The 25646-nt window shown below is 37.8% G+C and overlaps 2 protein-coding genes across 7 annotated transcripts in view; both read left to right on the top strand.

Annotated features, from left to right (window-relative positions):
• Positions 1–16064, top strand: part of UEVLD (UEV and lactate/malate dehyrogenase domains) — a 46871-nt gene extending 30807 nt beyond the window's left edge. For 2 of the 4 annotated variants that reach the window (XM_007174831.3, XM_007174832.2), the window contains 5 exons: positions 986–1156; positions 2204–2377; positions 10225–10288; positions 12440–12563; positions 13393–16064. In XM_007174831.3, the coding sequence (XP_007174893.1) occupies positions 986–1156; positions 2204–2377; positions 10225–10288; positions 12440–12563; positions 13393–13560 (701 nt within the window). In that variant the 3' untranslated portion in view covers positions 13561–16064. Of the gene's footprint in view, positions 1–985; positions 1157–2203; positions 2378–6381; positions 6978–10224; positions 10289–12439; positions 12564–13392 lie in introns of those variants that run through there. The other 2 variants (XR_009009197.1, XR_009009198.1) reach the window with 2 other exon arrangements.
• Positions 16065–17582: 1518 nt separating this feature from the next.
• The window catches only part of TSG101 (tumor susceptibility 101), a 49559-nt gene continuing 41495 nt past the window's right edge, over positions 17583–25646 (top strand). For 2 of the 3 annotated variants that reach the window (XM_007174837.3, XM_007174838.3), the window contains exons 1-2: positions 17586–17742; positions 23664–23748. In XM_007174837.3, coding sequence (XP_007174899.1) covers positions 17701–17742; positions 23664–23748 — 127 coding nt within the window. In that variant the 5' untranslated portion in view covers positions 17586–17700. Of the gene's footprint in view, positions 17743–23663; positions 23749–25646 lie in introns of all 3 variants that reach the window. The other variant, XM_057553473.1, reaches the window with a different exon arrangement.

A 25646-nucleotide genomic window follows, 5' to 3' on the forward strand; every position in this document is an offset into this window, starting at 1 on the left:
CCAAGACACTGGCCTTCAATGTAAGGAAAAGTCAGTAAAAAAATGAGCCAAGATGTTTTATCTTGATTTAAAGATTTTCAAATAATTTTTTTCCTCTTTGGAGTAGAATCCTTAATAAATAAAACAGATACAAACAACACTATGCTGTGCCTGCCAGCTTTCTTTCCACTTATTCCCATTCCTACATGGCTTCTTAGTCACTTTCAAGAAACTCTAGGGCCCCTAAACTCGCAGTTTAAAAATCAGTGATGAGAACAAACGTATGGATACCACGGGGGAAGGGGGGGTGGGATGAGTTGGGAGATTGGGATTGACATATAGACACTATTGATACTATGTATGAAATAGATAACTAATGAGAACCTACTGTGTAGCACAGGGAACTCTACTCAATGCTTTGTGGTGACCTAAATGGGAAGGAAATCCAAAAAAAGAGGTGATATATGTATATGTATAGCTGATTCACTTTGTTGTACAGTAGAAACTAACACAACATTGTAAAGCAACTATACTCCAATAAAAAAATTTAAAAAAAGATGCGGTATATATAAAAAATGGAATATTACTCAGCCATAAAGAGAATGAAATAATGCCATTTGCAGCAACATGGATGGACCTAGGGCTTAAAAAAAAAAAATCAGTGATGTAATTGATTATAGGTGCATTCTGCCTATAGCATATTATTTATTTTTTCTAAGAAAATTGTGAATTACATAGAAACCTAATTCCCTGTTTGTGGAGTCTGGATCCTGTAATTTATTTTATCTTTTTTGCTCTTTCCTCCCTTGGGATACACTCTTGCTTTTAATCCTCTTTCTGGAGGCAAACCTCAGCACTTTGTATCCTTCCTATGGACACAGGATTGATCTAGAGGCAATTGTGCTAAAAGCTGTCTAATTGTAGAAAAGAAGAACCTGATTATCATGAACAAGAACTTGGTTAAAACCTTTATCTTGAGCTCAGACTGTTTCTTTTTATTCATTAGATTTGTCTGCCTCTGCTCATTCCAAGGTGGTGATCTTCACAGTCAACTCTCTGGGTAGTTCTCAGTCCTACCTCGATGTGGTGCAGAGCAATGTGGATATGTTCAGAGCCTTTGTTGCAGCTCTGGGACATTATAGTCCACATGGCATCCTGCTCGTTGCATCTCAACCAGGTACAAGACTTTATTTTAAATAAATTTGGTGGTCCAGTGTATCAGTAGAATTGCCATTTCTGATAAAAGTCATAAAACAAGGTTATAAAGGGACAGCCAGAGTATTCAGTTAAATTGCTCTTATGATGAACAATGCAGTATTTTCCATATCCTGTCAACCAGTTACTTCTTCTGACTGGCATTAACTAGAAGGTTACAACTTACAATTTTTTATGTAATATTACTATTAATATGTTCCAGGTTGTTAGCCATGCCTTTCTCAGTGAGAAAATGGTTAAACGCCCAAGAGAAAGATGCAGTAGCTTATAGGAAGGATCCTTTGTTAACTCTGAAGTGTCATAAAATGTTAGTGAGCACACCAGAGTGCATTTTTAACATTTTGTATTTTAAATTGTTTCTCAAATTATTTGAGAAATTTTTTTCAAAGAATTAGGTGGTACTGGACTCAAATTGGTGAACAGATTTTTTTTAATGTTCCCAGTATAGGAGTATGATATGAATTTCACTTGTTTTCCTGTAGCAACTGATTGAAGGATGTTGGTCTAATTCCTGACATCCTTTTGGCACATAAGAAAAAAATAGTTGTATTTTTGTTGATAATGCTGTATAGCATGGTGGTGGTATATGAATCAGTATTTTAATTTAAAGATAGAAATTCAGCTTAAGCTAGATATAAAAGAGAACTTGATCAATGAAAAAAATTATTTTCTGGTTTTCTGTACCCAGTTTTCATCTTTCTTGCTTAACTGCTCAAGGAAATTATCTGTTTTCCACTCTTAAAAATTTATATTTAACAGCAAAGTTATGTAAAATCATGCTGAAACCTGGTTAGTTGTTTTTAATTATTAATTAAAATTAAAATATATTAAATTTATATAATATATAATAAAATTAAAATATGTTATGCTTCATAGTACATTTAGGACCTAAGAAGAGTATATACAAGTTTTAATATACTTATTAAAATAATAAATATTTTGTTTAGGAACTAGGCTAGAAGTATATTTTTTAAAATATTTATATTTTCACCTTGTATGTAATATTTAGTGGAAATCATGACCTATGTGACATGGAAACTGAGTGCATTTCCTGCAAATCGAGTGATTGGAATTGGTTGCAATCTGGATTCACAGAGATTACAATATATTATTACAAATGTTTTGAAGGCACAGACTTCAGGAAGAGAAGTATGGGTTATTGGTGAGCAGGGAGAAGACAAAGGTAAGAAATACATGTTTATTAGTTATGTATATTGATAACCTACATCACCAGAGGCCATGATATGCATGATATGCACAGTTCTGGGGACTCCAGAATTGTGGCGCTTAATTGGCTTTCCTTCCACATTTGAGTGCCTTTTGTGTGACAGGCCCTGTATTGTGAATACACTCTGCAAACATGTCATTCTGATTGTATTTACTTTTCTGTAAGTAAAATGCAAGACCCCCTTAGGTTTTATAGTTTTATTTATCTTTTTATATTTTGTATTTGAATTTCAGCATCCAGGATCAATTTAAGAGTTTAATTTTCTGGAGAGCAACATTTACATAAACCCTAAAGCATATACAGAACCCTTTCCTTTACTCTCCCATCCTGCAATCTTGCTTACCTTTCCCTAAGTTCAGACTTTCTCCCTAGGTACATACCTCCTGTCCGTTTCTCACCTTTTTAAACAGAATTTTCATTCTTTATTTACCCTTATGGCCTTTTTTTTTTTTTTTACTACCTACTTGCTCTCTGCTCTGTCCCTACCACAGAAAGCATTCATAAAATACAGCCCCCTGGATTTGAAAGCCCCTTTTCCTATCCCAAAAGAATGCTTTCCCTATTTGATTCAAGAATCTCTTTTTTCTTTATTTTTCCCTCATGCTATAAAGTCAGGTTGGTTAGGTGATAAAAGTGCTTTATCCTAAGTTTGTTCATTTTTATTCATTTAAACAAGTATATGAGTGTCTACTCTTCTCCCTACTGTATAAGATGTTAGTGTGATACAAAAGAGGCACAGAGCACAGTCTCTTCCTTCATTATACTTAAAAATTATTTTAGAGCAACAAGAAAAATATTTACAAGATGTTTTGGCTAACAATGAAAGTATAGGGTACTATTTGATTAAGTGCCAAAAATGAATATATTTTAGACTTAGAGTGCTTAGACACTTATGAGTGAACATTTAACATGGGTTGAAATGACTGGAGAAAATTCTGTGCAGGCCATCATTGAACTGTACTTTGGAAGAATGAATAGGATTTGAATAAATAGTAAAGAGTGGGACAGACATTCCAGGAATGGGAAAACAGGCAAAGGCACACACTTAAGTATGGCATGTTCATGGGATAAAAAAATCTAGACTGGTTGTTGCGGAGTTTCAACCAGATAAACTTGGTTGCTATCACATTTTGGAGATCCTTGAATACCTGATAAAAGAGTTGGAAGGTGATTCTCAGGCAGAGGGGAACTATTAAAGGTACTTGAGCATGGGGGTGATATGCTAAAAAAGTAATTTGGGGAAAATTAATCATTGCTTCCTCATTTAAAGTATATTACTATTACTCTGTTCAGCCTGTATGTGCTATAGGGTAGAGCACAATGTAGAAAAGAACTTCTCTGCCTGTGAGGAAGTGATCATTTAACTGGAGAACTGGAGGAAGATTTTAAATCTGTATAAATCTGCACTGGCTACCTAGAAAGTTCAGTGCTAGAAAGAGTCGGGCTATAGAATAAACCTTGACAAAACCTGACAGTGTGATTCAAGCAGAAATAGCTTTTCAGGCTCAGAATGCTTCCTGACACTAAACACTAATCAATAGAACCAGAAAAGGGGAGCAAATAAGAACTTGGAGCAGATGTATTAGAGTAACAAATGTCTAGGGATTCAAACAAACTCAAGACCCCAAATTTTACTCACTACTACCATTTGAATTCTGGCCCATGTTGATCTCTTGCTTGTCTGATTATTGCAGATCTCCCAGTTAATTTGCTCTTTTCCCTCTAGTCTACCCTGTAAATGATGCCAAATTAATAATGATATTAGCTAAAACTTACAGTATTTGCAGTATGTTTCACACATTAATTCAATGTTCCTAAGTCACGTTCCTCTTTTCAAAAACTTTCACAGGCTTCCTCTGACCAAATTATTAAATTCTTTTGCTTGCCATTCAAGGAGTCCCAAAATACAGTCTTAACCTTCCTTCCCAATTACAGTTATGGAGAGAGTCATTAGAGAGCTGGAAGGGACCCAAGGGATCATCGATTACATTTTATTGTAGGGAGCCAGCAATGGATGCAGGGATGGTAAGAGTGACGTCCCCAAGAGCCTGTAGCTTTTCAGGTCAAAGCAGGACTAAAACCCAGGTCTTGTGCATCTCGGCTCCACCCCACGGCTTTGCTTCAGCCACAGGGACCTTTGCCCATTGAATTTACCTTTCCCATAATCCCTTCTCTTTCTCTCTCAGCATATTCAAATCTCATTCTTCAAGATCTAGGTCAAGTCTCCCTTACCTTACCCTTTGAAGCTTTTCTTGATCACATCATTGCACAGTGATTCCTTCATTCCTTTGAGCTAAAAGCTCTTGCTAGCTATGTGGTAATTAACCATATATTGTCTCAAGATATTTATTCTTTTGTTAAACTGCTGTTTATTCTGATCCAATTTGAATTTTGTGTGTGTACCTTCTCCTTATTGAAAGCGTAAATTATTAAGCTGTTCTTTTAGTTGAAAAAGCCGTACATTCACATTGTAAAAGGATTAACTAGTACAAAAAGATATGTAGTGAAAAATGTCTCCCTTCTATGCCAGACACCCAGTCCCTCTCTCTAGAAGCCATGCAACCTTGCAGAAATGTTCTGTGTATGGACAAGCACATGTATGAAGTATACATAATACATCATTCTCCACCTTGCCCTTTTACTTATCGATATGACTTGGAAATGATTGCATAATAACATATATAGATCTTACTCATTCTTTTAAACTACTGCATATACCAAAATTTATTTAACCAGTCCCCCTAATAAGTTATAATTTTTGAATGAGTAAGAACATTTCACAATATGGTTATATTAATATCTCAAATTGTAAAGAGAAAATAAAGGATGGTGTGACTTGATAAATAAACCTAAGGTACTGTGCTGACTGCTGTTGGAGCTACATAAATGAATAAGAACCTGACCCTGTCTTTAGGCAGCTTGGAGTCAAATATAGGAAACAACTATAATAAAAGGCAGTGTTGACTTGCAATAAGAGAGGTCCAAGGGAAGTAAGACAAAAGCACAAGGAAGGGAGCTCTCAAGTAGGAACTAGAAATAGAGAGATGTAGGTGCATGTGAATTGAGATCACTTAGATATAACATTATGTAATATTTGACACATATAAAAGAATACGTATAGCATATATGTATGTTTTAAAGCATCATAGTAGAACAAATATTCATGAATCCATACTCAATTAAGAACAATACAAATACCATTGAAGCTACCTATGTACTCCCCAACCCACCTCCCTATCTCCCTTCTAGGTACTGCTATCAGATCACTTTTTATCCTGTCTTCTACTTTGTTTCAGAGACAGTTCTATCCACTGATAATTGCCTTGGTCTTGAAGCCAGAAATGGATTAGAGGCTCCCTCTGCTGGTTTCATGTATGGACACCAGTTGGTTATATCTTTGCATAGGTGACACCACAGTAATAGCAAAATTAGAATTATTTTTTATGGAGTATTAAGTGCATTGCATATCTCATTTAAAATTTAAAACCACTCCATGAAGGAGGTGGTAGTTTTCCAAATCAATATGTGAGGAAGCTTAAGATTCAATGAGGTTAACAATTTGTGCAAGGTTTACACATTTAGTAAGGGCAGAACTGCAATTTGAACCCTGGTCTGACTCCAAAGCTGTACTTTTTCTTGCTGTGACTTAATTAGATAATTTATCTTAAGCATTTAGTACAGTGCCTGGCACAGAGTAAACACTCAGTAAATGGTAGCTGTTACTACAATGATCAAGATGGCGAGATGGTGATGAATAGAAAATTGGCAAAGGGACAGGGAAAACTACACTTTGAAATAATGCAATATTAGGGTTTAGAAACAGAGTTATAAGAATAGCAGATATGTAAGTGAAATTATTCTCTTTAAGTATTTCAGAGACAAATGACAGTTACAGCCTGGAGGAGGAATTACATGACATATAAGACCCTTTAGGATTTGTTTCGTGCTTCCTTCCTCAGCCTCATCTTCTGCCATTCTGACAAGCATTTTATGCTAGTCAGATGATCAACTTGCAGCTTCCCGAAGGGTTCATGCACTCTCATGCTGCCTTGCCTTTGCACCTGATGCTTCCTTTCCCTGAACATTCATTAATTTGGCTAAGTCCTGCTTACCCTTCAAGACTGGGCTTGAGGGCTTCCCTGGTGGCACAGTGGTTAAGAATCTGCCTGCCAGTGCAGGGGACACGGGTTCGAGCCCTGGTCCGGGAAGATCCCACATGCCGCGGAGCAGCTAAGTCCGTGCGCCACAACTACTGAGCCTGCACTCTAGAGCCCATGAGCCACAGCTACTGAGCCTGCGTGCCCCAACTGCTGAAGCCCGCGTGCCTAGATCCCGTGCTCCGCAACAAGAGAAGCCACCGCAATGAGAAGCCCGCGCACTGCAACAAAGAGTAACCCCAGCTCGCCGCAACTAGAGAAAGCCCGTGCACAGCAACAGAGACCCAGTGCGGCCAAAAATAAACAAATAAAAATAAATAAATAAATTTATTTTAAAAAAAAAGACTGGGCTTGAGTGCCACCTCTCCCAGGAAGCCTTCCCTAATTCTCCAGGTTAAGTAAGTTTATGCCTCTATTATAACCACTATCACACTGTGTTATAATTGCATATTTACTTGTCTCTTCACCCCACCAGACTGTAAACTCCTTGAGCTTGGAATGGTCTCAGTAAATATGTTTTGAAATGAATGAATGATCCTGATACTATCTTGTTGTATCCAAAGGTCATTCATAGTATGCCCCACCAAATTAGTCAGTAGAACATGTGCTTTGGAGCTGCTATTTTTAGCTGTGATATTGAAATCATATGTAAACTGCAGATAACTCCTTCAAATGGTGTTTTAGAAACCCAAGGGCTGGACCTCAAAACAGAGTGTTAGATCATCTGCTTCGGGCATCAATCTTACCTAAAGGATAGGTGTTATACGTAATGGAAAAGAGAGATCACATGGTCATATTTTATTAAAATTTTTGGGGTCAGAGGATTACTGTTTTTAAGGAGTAGAACCAGAAAGATTAGGATTGATTAGATGCATTATTTGAAAGGGATTCTTAAACTAGGATAAATATACATTTAGGAAGTGTGAAGCGTTGGGCAGTAAATGAACAAAAAAATGAAATAATTCAGTCCATCTAAACTTAACTGAAAATCCTAATGACTGTGTCAGAAGCAAATTTGAACATAGTGAAGCTTTCTCCCTCTCTCCAAACATTGTTTTCTTATGGCTCTTATAAGTCTGAACTCAGAGGAAAGATAAAACGTGATTATGTGTGTAATATATAATGGCAGTAATACTCATAATTAAATTCCAGACTTCTTTGTGTCTATTGTCTTTTCTTATACCTACCTTGCCCTTTTGATTTATCTTTCCAAGGTCTGTAAATGCCATGTTCCATTTAGCAGACATTTCTCTGCAATTTTCTGTATATTGTGAATATACTAATAATGTGCCAAAATTTTGTTTTAGAAAATAATTCATGTATAGTCCTTCCATTCAAGTGAAACATTTTTTAAAACCCCTTAATTTGTCCACATGTATTTATATTTTTCATGTAACAATTTTTGGTTTTGCTTCTTTTTTAACTTAACATAAAAACTTTTAAAACTTTTCGATGTTTTTCAACTTAACTGTTGCAACTATGTTTTCCTCTTTGTTTAATATAATTATGAATTGTGGACTTCCCTGGTGGCACAGTGGTTAAGAATCTGCCTGCCAATCCCTGGTCTGGGAAGATCCCACATGCCGCGGAGCAACTAAGCCCATGTGCCACAACTACTGAGCCTGCGCTCTAGAGCCCGCGAGCCACAACTACTGAGCCCACGTGCCACAACTACTGAAGCCCGTGTGCTCTAGGGCCTGTGCTCCACAACAAGAGAAGCCACTGCAAGAGGATGCCCCTACACTGCAACAAAGAGTAGCCCCTGCTCGCCGCAACTAGAGAAAGCCCGCACGCAGCAACCAAGACCCAACACGGCAAAAAAAAAAAGAAAGAAAAAAATTAAAAATATATAAATAAATAAAAATACCTTAAAAAAATTATGGATTGTGTGCAAGGTTAGCTCGTATTATCTCCTGTGCATTCTTTTTTTTATAAATTTATTTATTGTATTTATTTATTATTTTTGGCTACGTTGGGTCTTCGTTGCTGCGTGCAGGCTTTCTCTAGTTGCGGCGAGTGGGGGCTACTCTTTGTTGCGGTGCGCGGGCTTCTTATTGCAGTGGCTTCTCGTTGCAGAGCACAGGCTCTAGGCACGTGGGCTTCAGTAGTTGTGGCTCGCGGGCTTCAGTAGTTGTGGCTTGCGGGCTCTAGAGCGCAGGCTCAGTAGTTGTGGCGCACGGGCTTAGTTGCTCTGCGGCATGTGGGATCTTCCCGGACCAGGGCACGAACCTGTGTCCCCTGCATTGGCAGGTGGATTCTTAACCACTGTGACACCAGGGAAGCCCATCCTGTGCATTCTTTATTGTGGTAAAGAATCTGTGTTGGAGGACACAAAAGAAAAACACATGATCCCTGCCCCCTGGAAGCTTATAATCAGTTTGAGGAGGGGAAGCTGTCCTTTGTTGCTGACACATCACTAACTGGCCTAATCTTGAATGCAGTTTAGAAGACTTGTGGGAATTCCCTGGTGGTCCAGTGGTTAGGACTTGGCACTTCCATTGTCGTGCCTGGGTTCAATCCCTGGCCAGAACTAAGATCTTGCAAGCCACGTGGCATGGCAAAAAAAAAAAAGAAGACTTGTATCTTTTTTTAATTTATTTATTTAATTAATTTATTTATTTTTATTTTTGGCTGTGCTGGGTCTTCGGTTCGTGCGAGGGCTTTCTCCAGTTGCGGCAAGTGGGGGCCACTCTTCATCGCGGTGCGGGGACCGCTCTTCATCGCGGTGCGCGGGCCTTTCACTATCGCGGCCCCTCCCGTTGCGGGGCACAGGCTCCAGACGCGCAGGCTCAGCAGCTGTGGCTCACGGGCCCAGCCGCTCCGTGGCATGTGGGATCTTCCCAGACCAGGGCTCGAACCCGTGTCTCCTGCATTAGCAGGCAGATTCTCAACCACTGCGCCACCAGGGAAGCCCAGAAGACTTGTATCTTAAACATAAAATAGTCTTACATACCCGAATGTGTTTTTATTTTGCCTACCCAAATAAAGATTTGTATCAAAGAATGTCTTCACAGTGATGAGAAACAGATGACTATTAGAAAGGTTTCAAAATGTTACTTTCAATTTAGTATTAAAGTGTGGTATAAATATCCAGTTCATGTGTATAGCTTTAAGTTTTTAAATTGTTTTTAAAAATGGTGTGGTAAGAGGCAATGGAAAACCCAAATATGCTGTTAGAAAACAGGACCCTGCCTCTCTAACAGCTGTGGAAATCTAGTCCAGAATAGGTGACCAAATTATTCCTCGTCTGGTGAAAGAAATTAGTATGTATGGTTCCCAGTGGAGCAAATGCCAAGTGCTTGCAGCACATGGGAGCCTATTATGCATTGCCTGCTGAGAAAAGAAAGCTTTCTACTTGGACAGTAAAATGGCCCAGTGTTGTTGAGAGAGAACAGGTAAGGGGCTGCAAGTAGACTTTGGGGATCATGTTTTGGGGGAACTGCAGCTCAAAGTCTTTCTCACCCCAAGCAGTCAGTACAGCACATTTAGTGCCACCAGTGGAAAAATGTAACTCTAGCTAGAAGGGGGGAAAATGTTTCTTTAAAGTTTAATACAGGTACCCTTAACTGCAGATGATCATTTATCACATCTTAATCCTAAGAGAGTTATTGACAAAATATAATCAATTTTTCGTTTAATTTTTAGTGCCCACATGGGGTGGCCAAGAGGACGTAACGAGGCATAACTCTCAGGTGCAGCTGTCCAACAGGTAATACTGAGTGTAGTTTTGCATTTATCCAACTAAAAACCATATACTTCAGAGCTAATGTAACAGCTGTTTGCACAGCATGTACTTACCGGGCTTCTGCAAACAAAACTTACTAGTATGGACAAAACCAAAGTACATGAGAGCAATGTTTTCTGTTCTTTGATTTCTTATCTCAAAGTAGATCTAAGAGTGCTTTGCAAGCTTAATATTTAGATATACAGTTGACTCTTTAGAGGGTAGAATAGTTTCCTTATTTGTAGGCAGTGATTTACTGCTCCTATATTTAGGATATAGGATCCTATATCTGAGGGTATTGGATATTTTCTTAAATGTAGAAGAGAATTTGTCCATACCACTTAAAAATCAATATATATTTATTAATCACACATAAATACATTTGGAAATTAGTCTAATATCAATGGATAACCCACATTATAAATTCAGGCAAAAACAAAGTATAATGCACAGATCCTCGTATCTTTTGTGTTTATTCAGAGGCCTTCCTGGTGTCTGGACCCGATAGGGTGGACTCTACATACTGTATGTTTTCATGCCATTTGTTGTTTTACTGTCACATAATAACATCCTTTCCTGAATTCCGAGTGGTGATTTTTAGCTTTTTAAACCTGCAGTTTATGGTTTTTAGAATATAACAACTAGAAAGAATATTTTCTCTTATTGAGAAGAGTAGTATGTTGTATAATCCATTCTAATCTGCTTCTCTATATAATCCTGCATTTATAGCTTTTAAAAGGAAGGAATTCAAACATGTTTGTTTAATTTGTATCACTTTTAATTAGTTACAAAGCGAATGTATGCTCTCATAAAACTTTATTTTTTTATTGAAGTATAGTTGATTTACAATGTTGTGTTAGTTTCTGGTATACAGCAAAGATAAAACTTTAAATACTGCAGATATCTATATAGTAGAAAGTGAAAAGCAGGGGTAATTCCATTCTCCAGAAACAACCACTGTTAACAGTTTAGTGTCCATGTGTCCAAACATTTTTTCCCATGCTTCTGCAAACATTATCATTATTATTTATTATTATTTTTATAATAATAAATGTATGCTATTTATATTATCTTGCAACTTGCTTTGTTTCCTTAATAATAAATCTTGGATATTTTTCCATTATTGTACATATAAATCTACTTTATATTCTTCTCAAGAGCTATATGGCACTAGGGCACTTCCCTGGTGGTGCAGTGGTTAAGAATCCGCCTGCCAATGCAGGGGGCACGGGTTTGATCCCTGGTCCGGGAAGATCCCACATGCTGCAGAGCAACTAAGCCCGTGCACCACAACTACTGAGCCTGCGCTCTAGAGCCTGCGAGTCACAACTACTGAGCCCACGTGCCACAACTACTGAAGCCCGTGTGCCTAGAGCCCGTGCTCTGCAACAAGAGAAGCCACCGCAATGAGAAGCCGGTGCACTGCAACAAAGAGTAGCCCCCGCTCGACACAACTAGAGAAAGCCCGCGTGCGGCAACGAAGACCCAACACAGCCATAAATAAATAAATAAATAAATTTAAAAAATAAAAGCTATATGGCACTACATTTGGTAGTGATTTATTTAACAAGTCCTCTTTTCATGAATTGTTTCCAAATTTTTTTGTGTCTCAAACAAGACAAACATGGTCATATGTATATCTTTGCACACTTGAGCATATTGCTATAGGATAAATTCCTAGAAGAGGAATTTCTAGATCAAGTGTTGCCAAATATTCCTCTTAAAAGTTGAATAATTTTGCACTCTCAACAGCAGTTATGGGAATGCCTGTTTCTCTGTAGCTTCTGGGAAAGTAGTTATCTATCAGTCTTTTTAATCTTTGCCAATTTTGATGGGCAAAACTGATGTATTTATTGTTTTAACTCATATTTAGTTAAATATTAATGGTGCTGAGCATCTTTTTATATTATTAGGCCATTTGTATTGACTCTCTGTGAACTGCCTGACATTTTAAGAAAAGCTTCATTACTAGACTGTAGGTTTTCCTAACAATTGCTGTATAACTCTCACTTCTGTGTCATAAAAATATCTAATTAATACCTTAAACAGAAGCTAAAACTAAATGTACATATTTTGTGCATTTTCTAAAATCATGATTTGTGTGTTTTATTTTTGTTTTTGTTTTTTATAACCTAGAGCCATGGAACTGTTAAGGGTAAAAGGTCAAAGATCCTGGTCTGTTGGACTGTCAGTAGCTGACCTGGTTGACAGTATTGTGAATGATAAAAAGAAAGTGCATTCTGTATCAGTTTTAGCAAAGGTAATTGCTATTCTCATTCTCTCATCATATTTTAAAATATTTATATTATTCATATAAAGCCAGAAAAAGTGCTGTTCACACTGTAACCCAGGTATCTTCAGTATCACCAGCTTTTAGAGTAACACATGGGAGAAGACAGTTTGGTCTAAGCTCTGTCCTGCTTGGCTATGGGAAGTCTGGGCTTCTACCAGGTTGCCCTTCACCCCCATTAATTTTTGGAATGCCCAAGAAGCATTTATAAATTCCATAAACTTCTTCTGGTTGTCATTTATCTCCTCAGCCAGCCAGGTCACTCCAGACTGACGTGCCAACTGGTCTTAGCCAATCATCAGTCTGCTTCTCCAGTTCAGTTTGTTCTTTACTGCTTTATTCCAAGTATAGAGTCCCTAAAGCACAGCTAAGATGAGGCACAAGTGCTTAACCAAATGTTCATGAAAACTTAGGAATACCAGAAGGGAAATAAACCATGGAAGGAAAGACTGAAAACAGATGACCAAATTTGACTGCACTCAGAGTCCATGTTAAGCCCCTCCCCTGGGAATTCACTCTGACATTATTTTTCTTAACCCCCAGCCTGTTATCCATATTGCAGGGGGCTAGCTTACCTCCCCGTAAAGTGGGTGTCTTTGACCAAGTTCCTCCCGTTTCACAAAAATTTTGTGAAACAGTAACTCGAATTTAGAAAATAAATGAACAATTTTTTTTTAAAGTTCAACTTATATCACTTTGTACTTCTAGGACCAGAAAAGCAAGAAAATATCCATATTTATGGTATTATCTTTTTTGCAGTGATTCAGCTCTAATATAATCCCAATTTTTTTCATTTCAGGGATATTATGATATAAATAGTGAAGTGTTTTTAAGTTTGCCTTGCATCCTTGGAACCAGTGGAGTGTCTGAAGTCATCAAGACCACAGTGAAAGAAGATACAGTGACTGAGAAACTCCAAAGCAGCGCATCATCAATACATAGTCTCCAGCAACAGTTAAAACTTTGATTCTAAAGTTCAGAGTTACTTGAAAGGAAAGGTCATTTAATTTTACCAACATATATATAGGGCTGAGAACTTCTGTGTCTTATTATTTATCCTTACAAACTGCTTGGTTAAGGTAGATGGTTTCTTGGCTGGCTTTGTAATATGAATCCTTAGGTAGTTAGATAAGAAGGAAAAAAATCTAATTTTCTTTGTTGTTCTTGAGATATCTATACCGTTCTTTAAACCTACAGCAGAGATAAACATTCATCTGCAATATGCATCATTTTAAAATTATGTATCCTCAATTAGGAAAACAGCACTTTGGGAATACTTTGAAAATGATACATTTTTAAAGGAAAATTACTCTTTGACTGTTACAATAACCATGATAAGCCGAAGGCCCAGTATGGATTTACAAAATCTGTGCCAGCTATACACTCAAAGGATCCACAATTTAAGCTATTAATTTTTCTTCTTTAAAATACAGTTGGTATTAATAATAAAGCATTTTGTTTTCCCTCTTCAAATTAATAAGCTACCAAAAAAATGGAAAAGAATTTTACACGTACTTTAAAATAGTAAAAAGGAAAATGAAATTTTTTAATATATGAAGAAAAAGTATACTTTAATTTCCAGTGGGACTGTCCTTTCTGGAATTTTCTGTAACCTCTTCCTGGGCTATATAAGATCTCTGACATCTCAAGAACGCACTGTGACATAAGTAGAACCATAGAGAATGTGTATTTTTAGTGCAAGTAAGTTATGAATGAAAGCCAAGCAGTTTACTTTAAAGCTAAAATATGAGGCTTTCATAAAAGCCATTGGTCTTAATGGGGAGAGGTTGGGTGGGCTGATTGTCTGAGCAAATCCTTTAACTACTCCTGAAGAAATGATTTACTTTGGTGATGGGTCAATAATGACAATATCTTCATATGTGAAAGTTAGCATATTATTACGAATGTGACACACAACTAATAGCAACAACTAACATCAACACTTCTAGTATTTCTGGCAGTGTGATGAGCACTTTATTGTTTTATTCCTCAGAATTATTTATTAATCCTCACAGTAACCCACTGAGGTAGGGACTATTATCATCATTTTATAGAGGAGGAAATTGAGGTTTAGTGCCCAAGATCTGATGACTAAGGGACACTTATATACAACATCTACTTTTTCTAAGTACTAGAAGAGGGAAAAAGCATAAAAGCGGAAATAGTTACCACAAGACCCTAAAGCTGGGGTTCTATACTCTTATATTCTCATGTAGAGACTTTTTTTTTTCAGTATAGTTTTTAGAAAGACTGATTCTCTGACTTCCCAGACTTGCCCTCAGCAACTAGCTGGGGGGGATGGGGGAGGTATGCACTGAAGTAGGCGTTTAGTTATGTAGTCATTCAGTTAAATAACTGGGAGCCTGCTATACACCAGATGCCATACTGGGCACTGCAGATACAGTGGTGAGCAAACCTGGACTAGGTACAAGCCCTCATGGTGCTTATAATCTAGTATGGAAACAGTAATCAAGTCTCACAAATAAATGTACAATTGCAAGTGTAATAAGTGCTGTGAAGAAGTCCCAGGTGCTTTGCAAGCATATTATAGGTAACCTAAACCTGGTCAATGAGATAGGAGCCAGATGGATTATAAGGGCAGACATACCTTAGGTAGAGAGGAAACAGTCAAACTAATGCTGATTTAGCATAATAATGGATGCTTATAATGATGAGCTTAAATCATAAAGAAAAGGTGAAATTATATTCAGTGTTCCATGTTTAAGTAGAAAAGTATTTAATATGCTTGGAAAGATTCACACCATAATGAACTAGTGTAAAAACATTGGCCATTTGAAGAGAAGAGCATTAGTTCTGTGTAATTTCACTGCATGGGTAGGTTATTTTGGTGTTAACTCTAATAGTATATCCTCACTGTCCTTTTGTATGAAATAAGAAAGTAAAACTAAAAGGACCATTTCTTGTGTCTTTAAAGTCGCCTTTTCTAATATCAGATACCTAATTGTGCTCTTGAACAATAACCTAATTACAAGATACTGTATAAATAGATGAATTGCTAAGAATTCACTACATTAATTATAAAAGGAACATATCACTACAACAATACTTATTGTGTCTGTTATTCCAGGTACTGTGTTAGAATCTGAGTAGTCAAAAGATGAGTAATAATAGCCCTTGCCCTACAGAAGCCCACAATATAGAAGTAATTCTATCAGATATTTCCTTGAGTGTTGAGTATTATAAATCATATAGTAAGTTCCATATGTAAGTCAAGAAGCAGTACCACCACCACCTCACTGTGATTTGGTGATAATTTGACATTCATGATGCTTCTATTAACTTTCACTTTTTTCATCTTTCCAAAATCATGCAGTGTCTCTTGTTATGGTTTTTAATGGGGCTTGGATTAAAATGCTTCTTTGATATTGTAACAGATAAATATTTTATTTTCCAATTTACATTATAGTTATTCTTAAATATCAAGAATAATGAATAAAATAAACTTTGCCTTTAAAATTACCGGGAGATTCCTAATTTATTGAGTGGAAGGAAATGTATTCAGATTGAGGAGAAAGATTCTTTCCTATAATTCATACAGTCCCCAGGGTATTTAGTTACTTCATTTTAAGTGGCTTAAGTGCAAAATGAAGAGAATGCATTTTGTTAATTGTTTTCAAACTTTAAAAAATTATTTTTAACAAGAAAACCTTTTGAACAATATATTACCTACACTCTTCCAATTGATAAAAGTAGAATTGCTCTAATTGAAGTTGCTCCTGGGTAAGCTGTGGCTTTAAGAATAGTTTGAAAAGCACATTACTTTTAAGGGACAAAGAAGAGGTGTAGGGAAGGATAGACTGCCCTATAGTTTGGTTTGACTGGAGCTGTGTGCTTAACTAATATATAGTGTCCAAAGAAAGATACCTATTAAAATAGACTTTATTTTGTGTGTGTGTGTTGGCAACAATGTGTAATGATGCTTCCACATGTTGTCAATTAGGCCCTCTTTGTGTATGTGACCTTCATTTAGATGCCAATTTAGAAGAGAATACCACAGCCTGTTCCCCAGTAGCACTATGCTAATATCATCCAAATAATCATACTTCACACCGTCAAACCCAAGCTTTACAGTACCTCAAACGGCACTGTACTTACAAAACTGGTGGTGATGTGCAATAATAATGACTAATATAAATGACCATGAGGAACTTTTATGGGTAGTAGAAATTCAATTAAGATAGAGTACCCACTCTTGCACTGTATAATAAGACAATGAGGATCTGAAGATGAGTCTGCCCTCAAAGACTTGGACTTTGTTAGTGGACAGGCTAGTACACACACGGAGTCCAAGGTAGAAGGTAGGATGTCTGGGCACCAAGGAGAAATGGGGGCTTGGATTAAAAGGCTTAATCCAAGCACTTGGATTAGGGGAATGATTTCCTGTAGAAGAAATTACTGCCTGGCTTCCTGTGAAACGAGGGCTCTGCACTTTGCCCTCGGGAATGTAGTATGATGAACTTTTCACCTTAAAAATGAAAAACAACCTGATAATCAGAGAGATCCTGGGCATCGCCTTTTGCAAGCCTTTCATCTTAGAGTTGGAAAAAACTGAAGACCGAACTAGCAGTGGATTTGCCTGCTATTATCAGAAGGGCAAGTCAGTGGCAGAACAGTTTTCTGACTCCAGTCCAGTGCCTTCCCACCTGATGAATCAATCGTTTAAGCTCACTGGCAAGATCTTCGTACTTCTTCCCCTCCCTGCACCTGCGCTCTTAGTCTAAGGGCAACTGTCAAAGACCTGCCAATCTTATCCCGGCTCAGTTTCCACCCTCGGAACAAGACTGCACTCTTGGAAAGATTCACAACATAATGAACTAGTGTAAAAACACTGGCCATTTGAAGAGAAGAGCACAAAACTGCACAAGATTGCTCGGCCAGCCGAACTCTATCCACGCCCAACCTCGGTCACCGACCTCGGAAGTGACGTAAGGGAAGCGGAAGCGCTGGCGTGGTGGTCGACTTCCTGTTGGTAGAGGCGGGGGGGTGGGGGGCCGGCTCCGTGGTTGCGACTGTGTGGGGCGGCCTGGGGCAGCCCTGGAGCGGCTGACCCTCTGCCTGTGGGGACGGGAGTCGCAAGGCGGCCGCCATGGCGGGGTCGGAGAGCCAGCTCAAGAAAATGGTGTCCAAGGTGAGGCCGCGGCGCGCTCGCCTCTCGGCGCGCACCCATCGCTCCCTTCCGCGCCGCCGGGGCCTTCCCGACCAGCCTAGCGAGCCCCCCCGGGCGGGCCCGAAGCCCCGGGCAGTGCCCGGCCGCCTCCGCCGCCCCAGTTCCGTGATGTCTGTTGCCCGGTGCCGGGATCCTGGGCCGGGACCGGCGGGGGGCGGCGACGGTCAACAAAGGCGCGGAGCCGAGGCTGCCTGCCACCTGCCGCCCGCCCTCCTCTTTTCAGGGAGAGAGTTTGGAGCAGTCTTTGGGGCAGTATAGTTTTCGTCTTAGTTTTTATCAACACGAAGAGAGGGTTGTACTTAAAACTCGGTCATGGGCACTCCTCCACTTGTGTCCCAGTGTAGGGTTCGTCCGTCTTCGCCCTTCCCTCCCGGCCCCCGGAGATTGTGTCCTTTTCAGTTTGTATTCCTCACGCAGCTCAATAGCCGACCCGCGGGAGATCATAACTTTTGGTTGAATTGGCTCAGTTATAAGTAAAAACGTCCTGAGAAGCCAGAATACCGGTACCTCCCTACATCGGGTGAAATAAATAGAATTCCATTACCATTTCAGGGACTTTGATTTGCTAAGAGTGACTACCTTTAATTGTATGCTACTTATAACGCGGAATTATTTGCTTTGAAATTTTTAATCTTCATCGTTCAAGACCGGTGTATTTTTTTTCATTTTTTAAAAAAGCAGGTAGGCATTTTGTATTTAAAGCCGTGAGTTATTTTGACAACTACTTAAAATGTGGCACCTGATACCGGAGTGAACTGGGTGGTTTTTTTGGTTTTTGGTTTTTTTCAGTTTACCAAAGCTAATTGGAATAAGATGTATGTGAAATGGTTGAGTGTAGAATCTTCTCCAGTTAAACGATTAGCTTTAGATACTTTTGTCAAAACAAGAATGGTAGGAAGCAAAGAAGTTTAAACAGTTTTCAATAGTATTAAAATACACTATTATGTATGAACTTATTCCTTTGAAAAATATACTTTTTCCTCCAGTAAAATCATCCGTATGGTCTTTGATGGAAGAGCAGATAATCTCTAAAGAGAAAGTGATGGTTTTTTAAATAAAGCTTCTCTTGATTGTTCTAATATCTTCTAGGCTTCTGATTTTCTTTCTTTTTTTAAAAAATTGAGGTACAGTTGATTTGATTTTCTTTCGAAAAGTAATTATCCTTAATTGTAGAGGAAGTTTTAGGGAGCCCTAGAAGATTGTGGCAGAGGTCTATGTTGTAACATTTATATATTGCTTTTTTTAAAAAGTATGTTGTTTTATATACTATGTAACTGAAGAATATCTGTTCCGTACCATTTTTTTAATCTTTAAAGTTGATAACATTGCCCTTAAGGTTTATTCCTTAATTTATATGTATGAAGGTATTTACATACAAGGACAGGAATATTCAAATATTGGTTTTGAATTTTAAAAACCATAATTAGTTTTCCTAAACTTTCTGTAGAGGAACCTGCCTTCACAGACAGAGGCAGGACATCTTTAGAAGATATTTTATACCTCCACCTGTATTTTCCCTCCACCCTCTTCATATCCTAAGAACAAAAAAGGACATAGGGAAGAGGTGGGAAAGGGCATTCTGTCTTTCTTTTGGTTCTTGGCCCAATATCTGAAAAACCGAGTCTCTTACAAGTGGTGATGTCCGTTCTGAGTATCGGCATGTTTTCTCTCGAGCCTGTGAATAGATAGATAGGTAGGAATAGTAAGTAGGATAATAGAAGCAATTTGTGGAATTTCTTCCTCCTGGTGGAGGGCTAGCTTCAGGTGTTATCCTTTCAGTTGGATGTGGTCCAGTGTAGGCATTGGTAGCCAGGACCTTGGACACATTGCTAGGGTGATGGTCCTTTACTCTTTATCTGATTCTGGGACTTCCATCACCCAACATGTTACTTTGGGCCACCTGCTTTGACTTACGTCTTTTTTGAGGTATAATTGACATAGAACAGTATATTATCTTTTTATATATTACTACAGGTATTTTTTTCCTTTGAGCATTTATTTTAGCTCCCAACTTAAATACAGCTTTTAGTTTAACAACCTCTCTGTCATTGTTTTTGCAGTTAAGAGAGGTATATTTATACTATTGGTCCATCTTGCTTTACACAAATAACTTTTATATTTTTCATACAGACAACTACCTGTATTCTTACATGCTATATCTACAGCATTCCTAGAGGTGGAGTCACTACTAACTAGGTAGGAGAGAGGTGGCACATTAAAGATTGTAATGCACTTCACACTGTTTTAGATTCTAGGGATACAACAGTGAACAGACAGTGTGGAATTTAAATTCTATTAGAAGGCAATAAACAACTCAGTAAGTACACTAAGTAGCATGTTAGAAGGTGTTAAGTACTTTGGAGAAAAGTAAAGCAGGAAAGGGTGATAGAGTGCTCAAACGTGAGAATAGGATAGGTTGCAATTTTATAGAATAGTAAAGGAAGGCCTTCCTGAGGTCTATTTGAGCAAGACCTGAAAGAGGTGAGGAAGCAAACTGGAACAATCTGGAGTAAGAACATTCCAGGAAGAAGGAAAAACAAGCACAAGGGCCCTGAGACAGAAGCTTGTCATGCATGATAGAGGAACAGCAAAGGGAGCTAAGGGGGCTGGACTGCAGTGAGCAAGGGGAAGAAACAGTGCTGAATAAAGGGGTGGTAGATTTTGGAGGGTCTTGCAGGCCACTGTAAGCACTTTGGCTTGTACTTGGAGTATGGTGGGAAGCCCCTGATCTGTTAACAGTATAGCTCCAGCTGCTGTGCTGAGACTAGACTGTAGGAGGTTCAGTAGAGTGGAAGCAGAGACAACTCTAAGGAGGCAGTTGTAGTAACGTCAGTGTAGCTATGAAGGTAGTGAGGAGTGATCAGGTTCTGGATATTTTTGAAGGTAGAGCTAACAGGGTTTTCCGACAGACTCACTGTGGATGTGTAGGAAAGAGAGGCATCCAGGATAATGTCAAAGCTTTTGTCCTGAGCAACTAGAAGGATACAGACATGGAAGACTGTAAGAGGCATAGATTTTGGGGGGAAGAAAAGGAGTTCAGTTTTGATCATGTTAAATTTGACATTCATTAGATATCCAAGTGGAGATATCAAATTGGTAATTGGATATACATGTCTGGAGTTCAGGAAAGAGGTTCAGACTGGAATTTTTAAATTTGGGAGTTATCAGTGTACAAATGTTATTTTAAGCCATGCATGGAGATCACCAAAGGAGTGAGTTGAGATAAAGAAGAGGACCAAGGACTGAGCCCTGGGGCTCAATATTATTAAGATAAGAGGTTAGGAGAAGAGAAAGAACCAGCAAAGACGCTGAGAAGGGGCAGCCACAGAGAGGAGAAAAAGAAGCAGTGGTGTCCTGCAAATCAAGTGAAGAACATGCGTTAAGAGGAAGGAATTGACTTGGTTAAATGCTGCTGTGATAGGTTAAGTAAAATGAAGACTGAGGATTGGCCGTTGCATATGTCCATGTGTGGCAGTTAATGGTGACGTTAATGAGCAATTTCAGTGAAAGTGGAAAACCCTGATTGGAGTGGGTTTGAAGAGAATGGGTCTGGTCTTTGAGCATCAGTGGTTAACATCACGGAGAGATACCTAGATGTCATATGCTACTTGATGGAAAAACACCATCATCTGTGAAATGATCTTGCCAGAGAGAGGGGAAGACAGTGGAGGAAAAAAAAAGTAAAATTTAGAAAAAAATCATGACAAGATCATAACTTCCAGATCCAACTACTAATTCACAAGAAACACAAAGGGAATAGGAACATACATATTAAACTACACCAAGAGGACGCAGTTAGCAAAATCCAAACTGTGGGAGCTTCTGTAGGACAAATGAACCGATTTCTTCAACAAGTAAGTTTCAAGGGGTTAAAATAGAAATGGGCCCACTGATGAGATAAATAAAATGTGTTATATCCATATAATGGAATATTATTCAGCAACATGAATGTACCTTGAAAACCTGCTAAGTGAAAGAAGGTAGTCATAAATGACCACAGACTATATAATTCCATTTATATGAAATGTCCAGAATAGGCAAATTGATAGAAACAAAGTAGATTAGCAGTTGTCTAGGGTGAAAGGGGATGTCGCTGGTGGAGTGAGTGGGTGATTGCTACAGGGTGTGCGTTTCTTTTGGGGGTGATGAAGATGTTCTAAAATTGATTGTGGTGGCGGTTGTACAACTCTGAATGTACTAACAGCCACTGAGCCTTACGTAAGTCACTTTAAATGTGTGAATTATATGGTATGTGAATTATATCTCAGTAAAGCTATTATCAAAAAAGAGGGGTGGGAGAGAATCTGTAGATTAAAAGAGGCCTAAAGGACATTTTAACAGATTGAAATATGTGGTCTTTATTTGGATCTCCATTCAAACAAACTAAAAAAAAAAAATGACATGAGACTGTATATTTTATGATATAAGGAAATAGTGATTATTTTAGTGTGATAATAGTATTGTGGGCTTCTTTTTAAAGTTCTTATCTTTTAAAGATACGTACTAAAATGTTTATGGGTAATAGGATATGATGTTACCATTTGCTTCAGAATAATACAGGAGGAGGGAAAGGTGAATGAGATTATAGATTAAATAAGATTGGCTATGAGTTGATTGTTGAAGCTGGGTGTAGTGCTGAAGCAGGGGATTTATTATACTGTTCTACCTTTGGATACCTTTGAAATGTTTCATAATAAAAAGCTTTAAGAGGAGAGAGTAGGAAGAGAGCAATTACAGTCAGCAAAAGTAGGAAGCTCCTTGCAGGAGTTTGCTGTAAAGGGGAACTGAGAGAAGTTTGGTTGTAGGTGGAGGGGGAAGGGAGGTAAGGAATGTTTTTGTGGGAATAAGACAGGAGAAAGAAGAATATGTGTGTGGTAATAGTACTGATCCCATAGCATGGAAAAATTGGTGCTTCAGGACAAAAGAGGTCAAGAACTGCTGAAGAGATGCCTTTGAGTAGACCTGGATTTATTTCCTAATTTTTCTTGTATTTTCTCCCTTACTGTCTCTCACTGTCTTTTGTGCTGGTCTCTGAGATTTCTTTGACTTTATATTCTAATCCTTCTATTGGATGTTTTATTTCTACTCTCACTTTTTTTTATGTCCAAGAGTCCTTTCTTTTCTGAGTGTTCTTGTTTCATGGATACAATATCATTTCTTCTTTCTTTGAAATTTTTAATGCTAATTCTTTTTGAAGTTTTCTTCTGCTCCTTGCATTATTTTTATTCTTAGTTCCTTCTTTCCGTTTCCGTCTGTGACATGTTTCTTGGAGTCTTTCTTTTTGGAATAGCTGACTGTTCCTTTTTAAGAGAGAAGCACTAAAAGCTGATTGAAAGCTTTGTGCGTGCATGGAGCTTGTCAGCTGGTGAGCTTCAGTGTGTTGTGAACAGATGGGGATCCCCATCTCCTGATTTCCTAATCTGCTAAGAGTGTGTAAGCAAGGTTCCTAGTTTTCCTGGACTGGAGCGGTACAAGGCAGGGGTATGAGAATACAATACAGCACGTGGTAAATTGCAAAATAGTATTGACGATGAATGCTGGAGAGGGAGAGATCGTTTTGGGCTAAAGGGAAGTCTGGAAAAGGATTCATTGAGAAGGAAAGTGATGTAAACTAGGTCTTTGAGAATGATTAAGATTTGATTTGGCAGAGGGCCTTTTAAGTTGGAAAAAGCTAAAATGGAGGTAAAAGTTTGAATAGGTGGCAGGAGAAAAAGCTACTGAGGTTCTTTCAGTCTTTATTTAATTAATGTTAATGATCACTCAGAACCATTATACTTTTAAGAAGAGTGCTATTAAGAAAATAAGATTTTAAGAAAATTAACCTAGCAGTAAAATATGGGCATTGGTTTTAAACTAAATTCATTTGTAATTTTCCTTTTCAGTACAAATACAGAGACCTAACTGTACGTGAAACTGTCAGTGTTATTACTTTATACAAAGATCTCAAACCTGTATTGGATTCATATGGTGAGTTTATATAATAAAAATATCAAGTACTATACTTTGAGTTTACTCTTTTTGTTAATAATTGTAGGTTTCCCATTTTCCCTTTAAGTTTGTTGGTTTTTTCATTGTAGGACTAACCTTCACCTAAAAAAAGTTGTGAGAGATAGGAAATTACAAGATCTAATAATAATATATTATATTTGTTTAGTTATTTCAAGTTTTAATATACTACTCTAACATAGAACTAATGCAAATTTAGAAATAGAGGTGATGTTAAAAATAGTTTAGTCCATCATTTCCCAAAATAGTATCCATAGTTGTGAAGAATGTTGCTTTGGGGGCATGGGTAGAGGGGATTCTGAGGTTAAGTTTGAGCACTTATAGATTAAACAAAATTAAATGGGTTTCTTTGCAACAAGATTTCTCAGAGCCTTTAATATGCTAATGTGTCATTATGCCTCACCAAGGGGGGAGAGAAGATAATACATTGTTCAGTATATTCTAAAGTTAATTAACTAGTGAACCTTTTTTCTCTCTAGAACATCTCTTTATATTCTTAGGAACACATTTTGTAAAACTATGTTCTGGACTATCCTTTTCATTTTATAGATGAAGAAAACACTTAAAAACTATTGTCCTTAATTCTGTAGAGTAGGTAGCTGACAATTTGTGTCCACCTTCTATTGAGATGAAATAAAGTTGTGATTTAAGGAAGAAATGACAATATTGAGAGGGTTTTTTTTTTTTTTTTTTTTAACAGTCTTTTTGGCCCCACCAGTCCTAACATAATCTCTCCAACCCCATCTCCTGGTAAACACCAAATGTGCCAGGGCCAAGGGAAACCCATGCTGCCTCCTGTCCATTGTGAGGCCCTTGGCAATGAGGGCAAAGAGCTGAATTTTGTAGCTGAGACTCTCACTCGAAACTCCACTCGCCCCCAGGGCTTTGTAAACAGGAGCCTGGTGAGAGGCAGCACAGGGGAATCAATCCTGAATTTCCTGAACAACAAAGTCATGAACCGGAAGTCTTCTCCCAAACTAGGGCATAATTCTCCTTCCTGTCCACATACTGTACTATGGTATTTAGATCTGCAAAAAAACTCATATTACCAAAATTAGAGTTAATTTAAAAATGGCTTCAATGGGGGAATAAAGTGACAAAGGCTAGAACTTTATGGTAAGTGTATATAGTTTTTACTGAAAACTAAAAGAGTAAATGTTGATCAAAACTGACAAAGACTCCAACATCATTGAACAAATATTATATATACAGCCACACAGCCTGGACCAAGTCTAAACCATTGTCATCAACATGCTTTTAGAGTAAATATAACCCTAAAATTAAATACGGTGGTCTTTTTAAAATACAAGATCAGAATAAATTACAGCACAGTTTATAATTGTTAATAGTAGGTAAAAGAACTGAGGTGTTCTTGTACTGCACATTACATCCTTTCCTCTATGTAATACAGTGTTAATTCCAAATCATTATTACAGATAATAGCAGTCCATGTAACACAAAGTATGTGCCCTAGTTATTCAATCAATTATAGGTAGGAAAACTTGTGCGATGTGAGAAATATTTGTATTAAAAGAAGATGTCCGTATTTGACTGTGAAAACTTTTTTCCTTTTTCATACTGTGGAATACTACATTGGGATTGAGAATGACAGTGAGTGGGAATAAACATCTGAAAATATTAGGTTAATATTTAATATGGTGTCAGTTAATAGTGATTTTTAAGTAATTTTATAATCATGTTGGTTGGGGATCCAGAGCTCATATTATTGGGACTGTAGCATTAACATTTAATTTTCCAAGTAGTTCATAGCATCTTTACTCATTCAAAAGCTGATCCCATTAAGTGAATCAACAAAGGATACTTTATTATTGGACAAAATGTATGAACATTAACAAGTT

The sequence above is a fragment of the Balaenoptera acutorostrata genome, chromosome 9, assembly GCF_949987535.1.
Source record: "Balaenoptera acutorostrata chromosome 9, mBalAcu1.1, whole genome shotgun sequence".
NCBI classification, from domain to species: Eukaryota; Metazoa; Chordata; class Mammalia; order Artiodactyla; family Balaenopteridae; genus Balaenoptera; species Balaenoptera acutorostrata.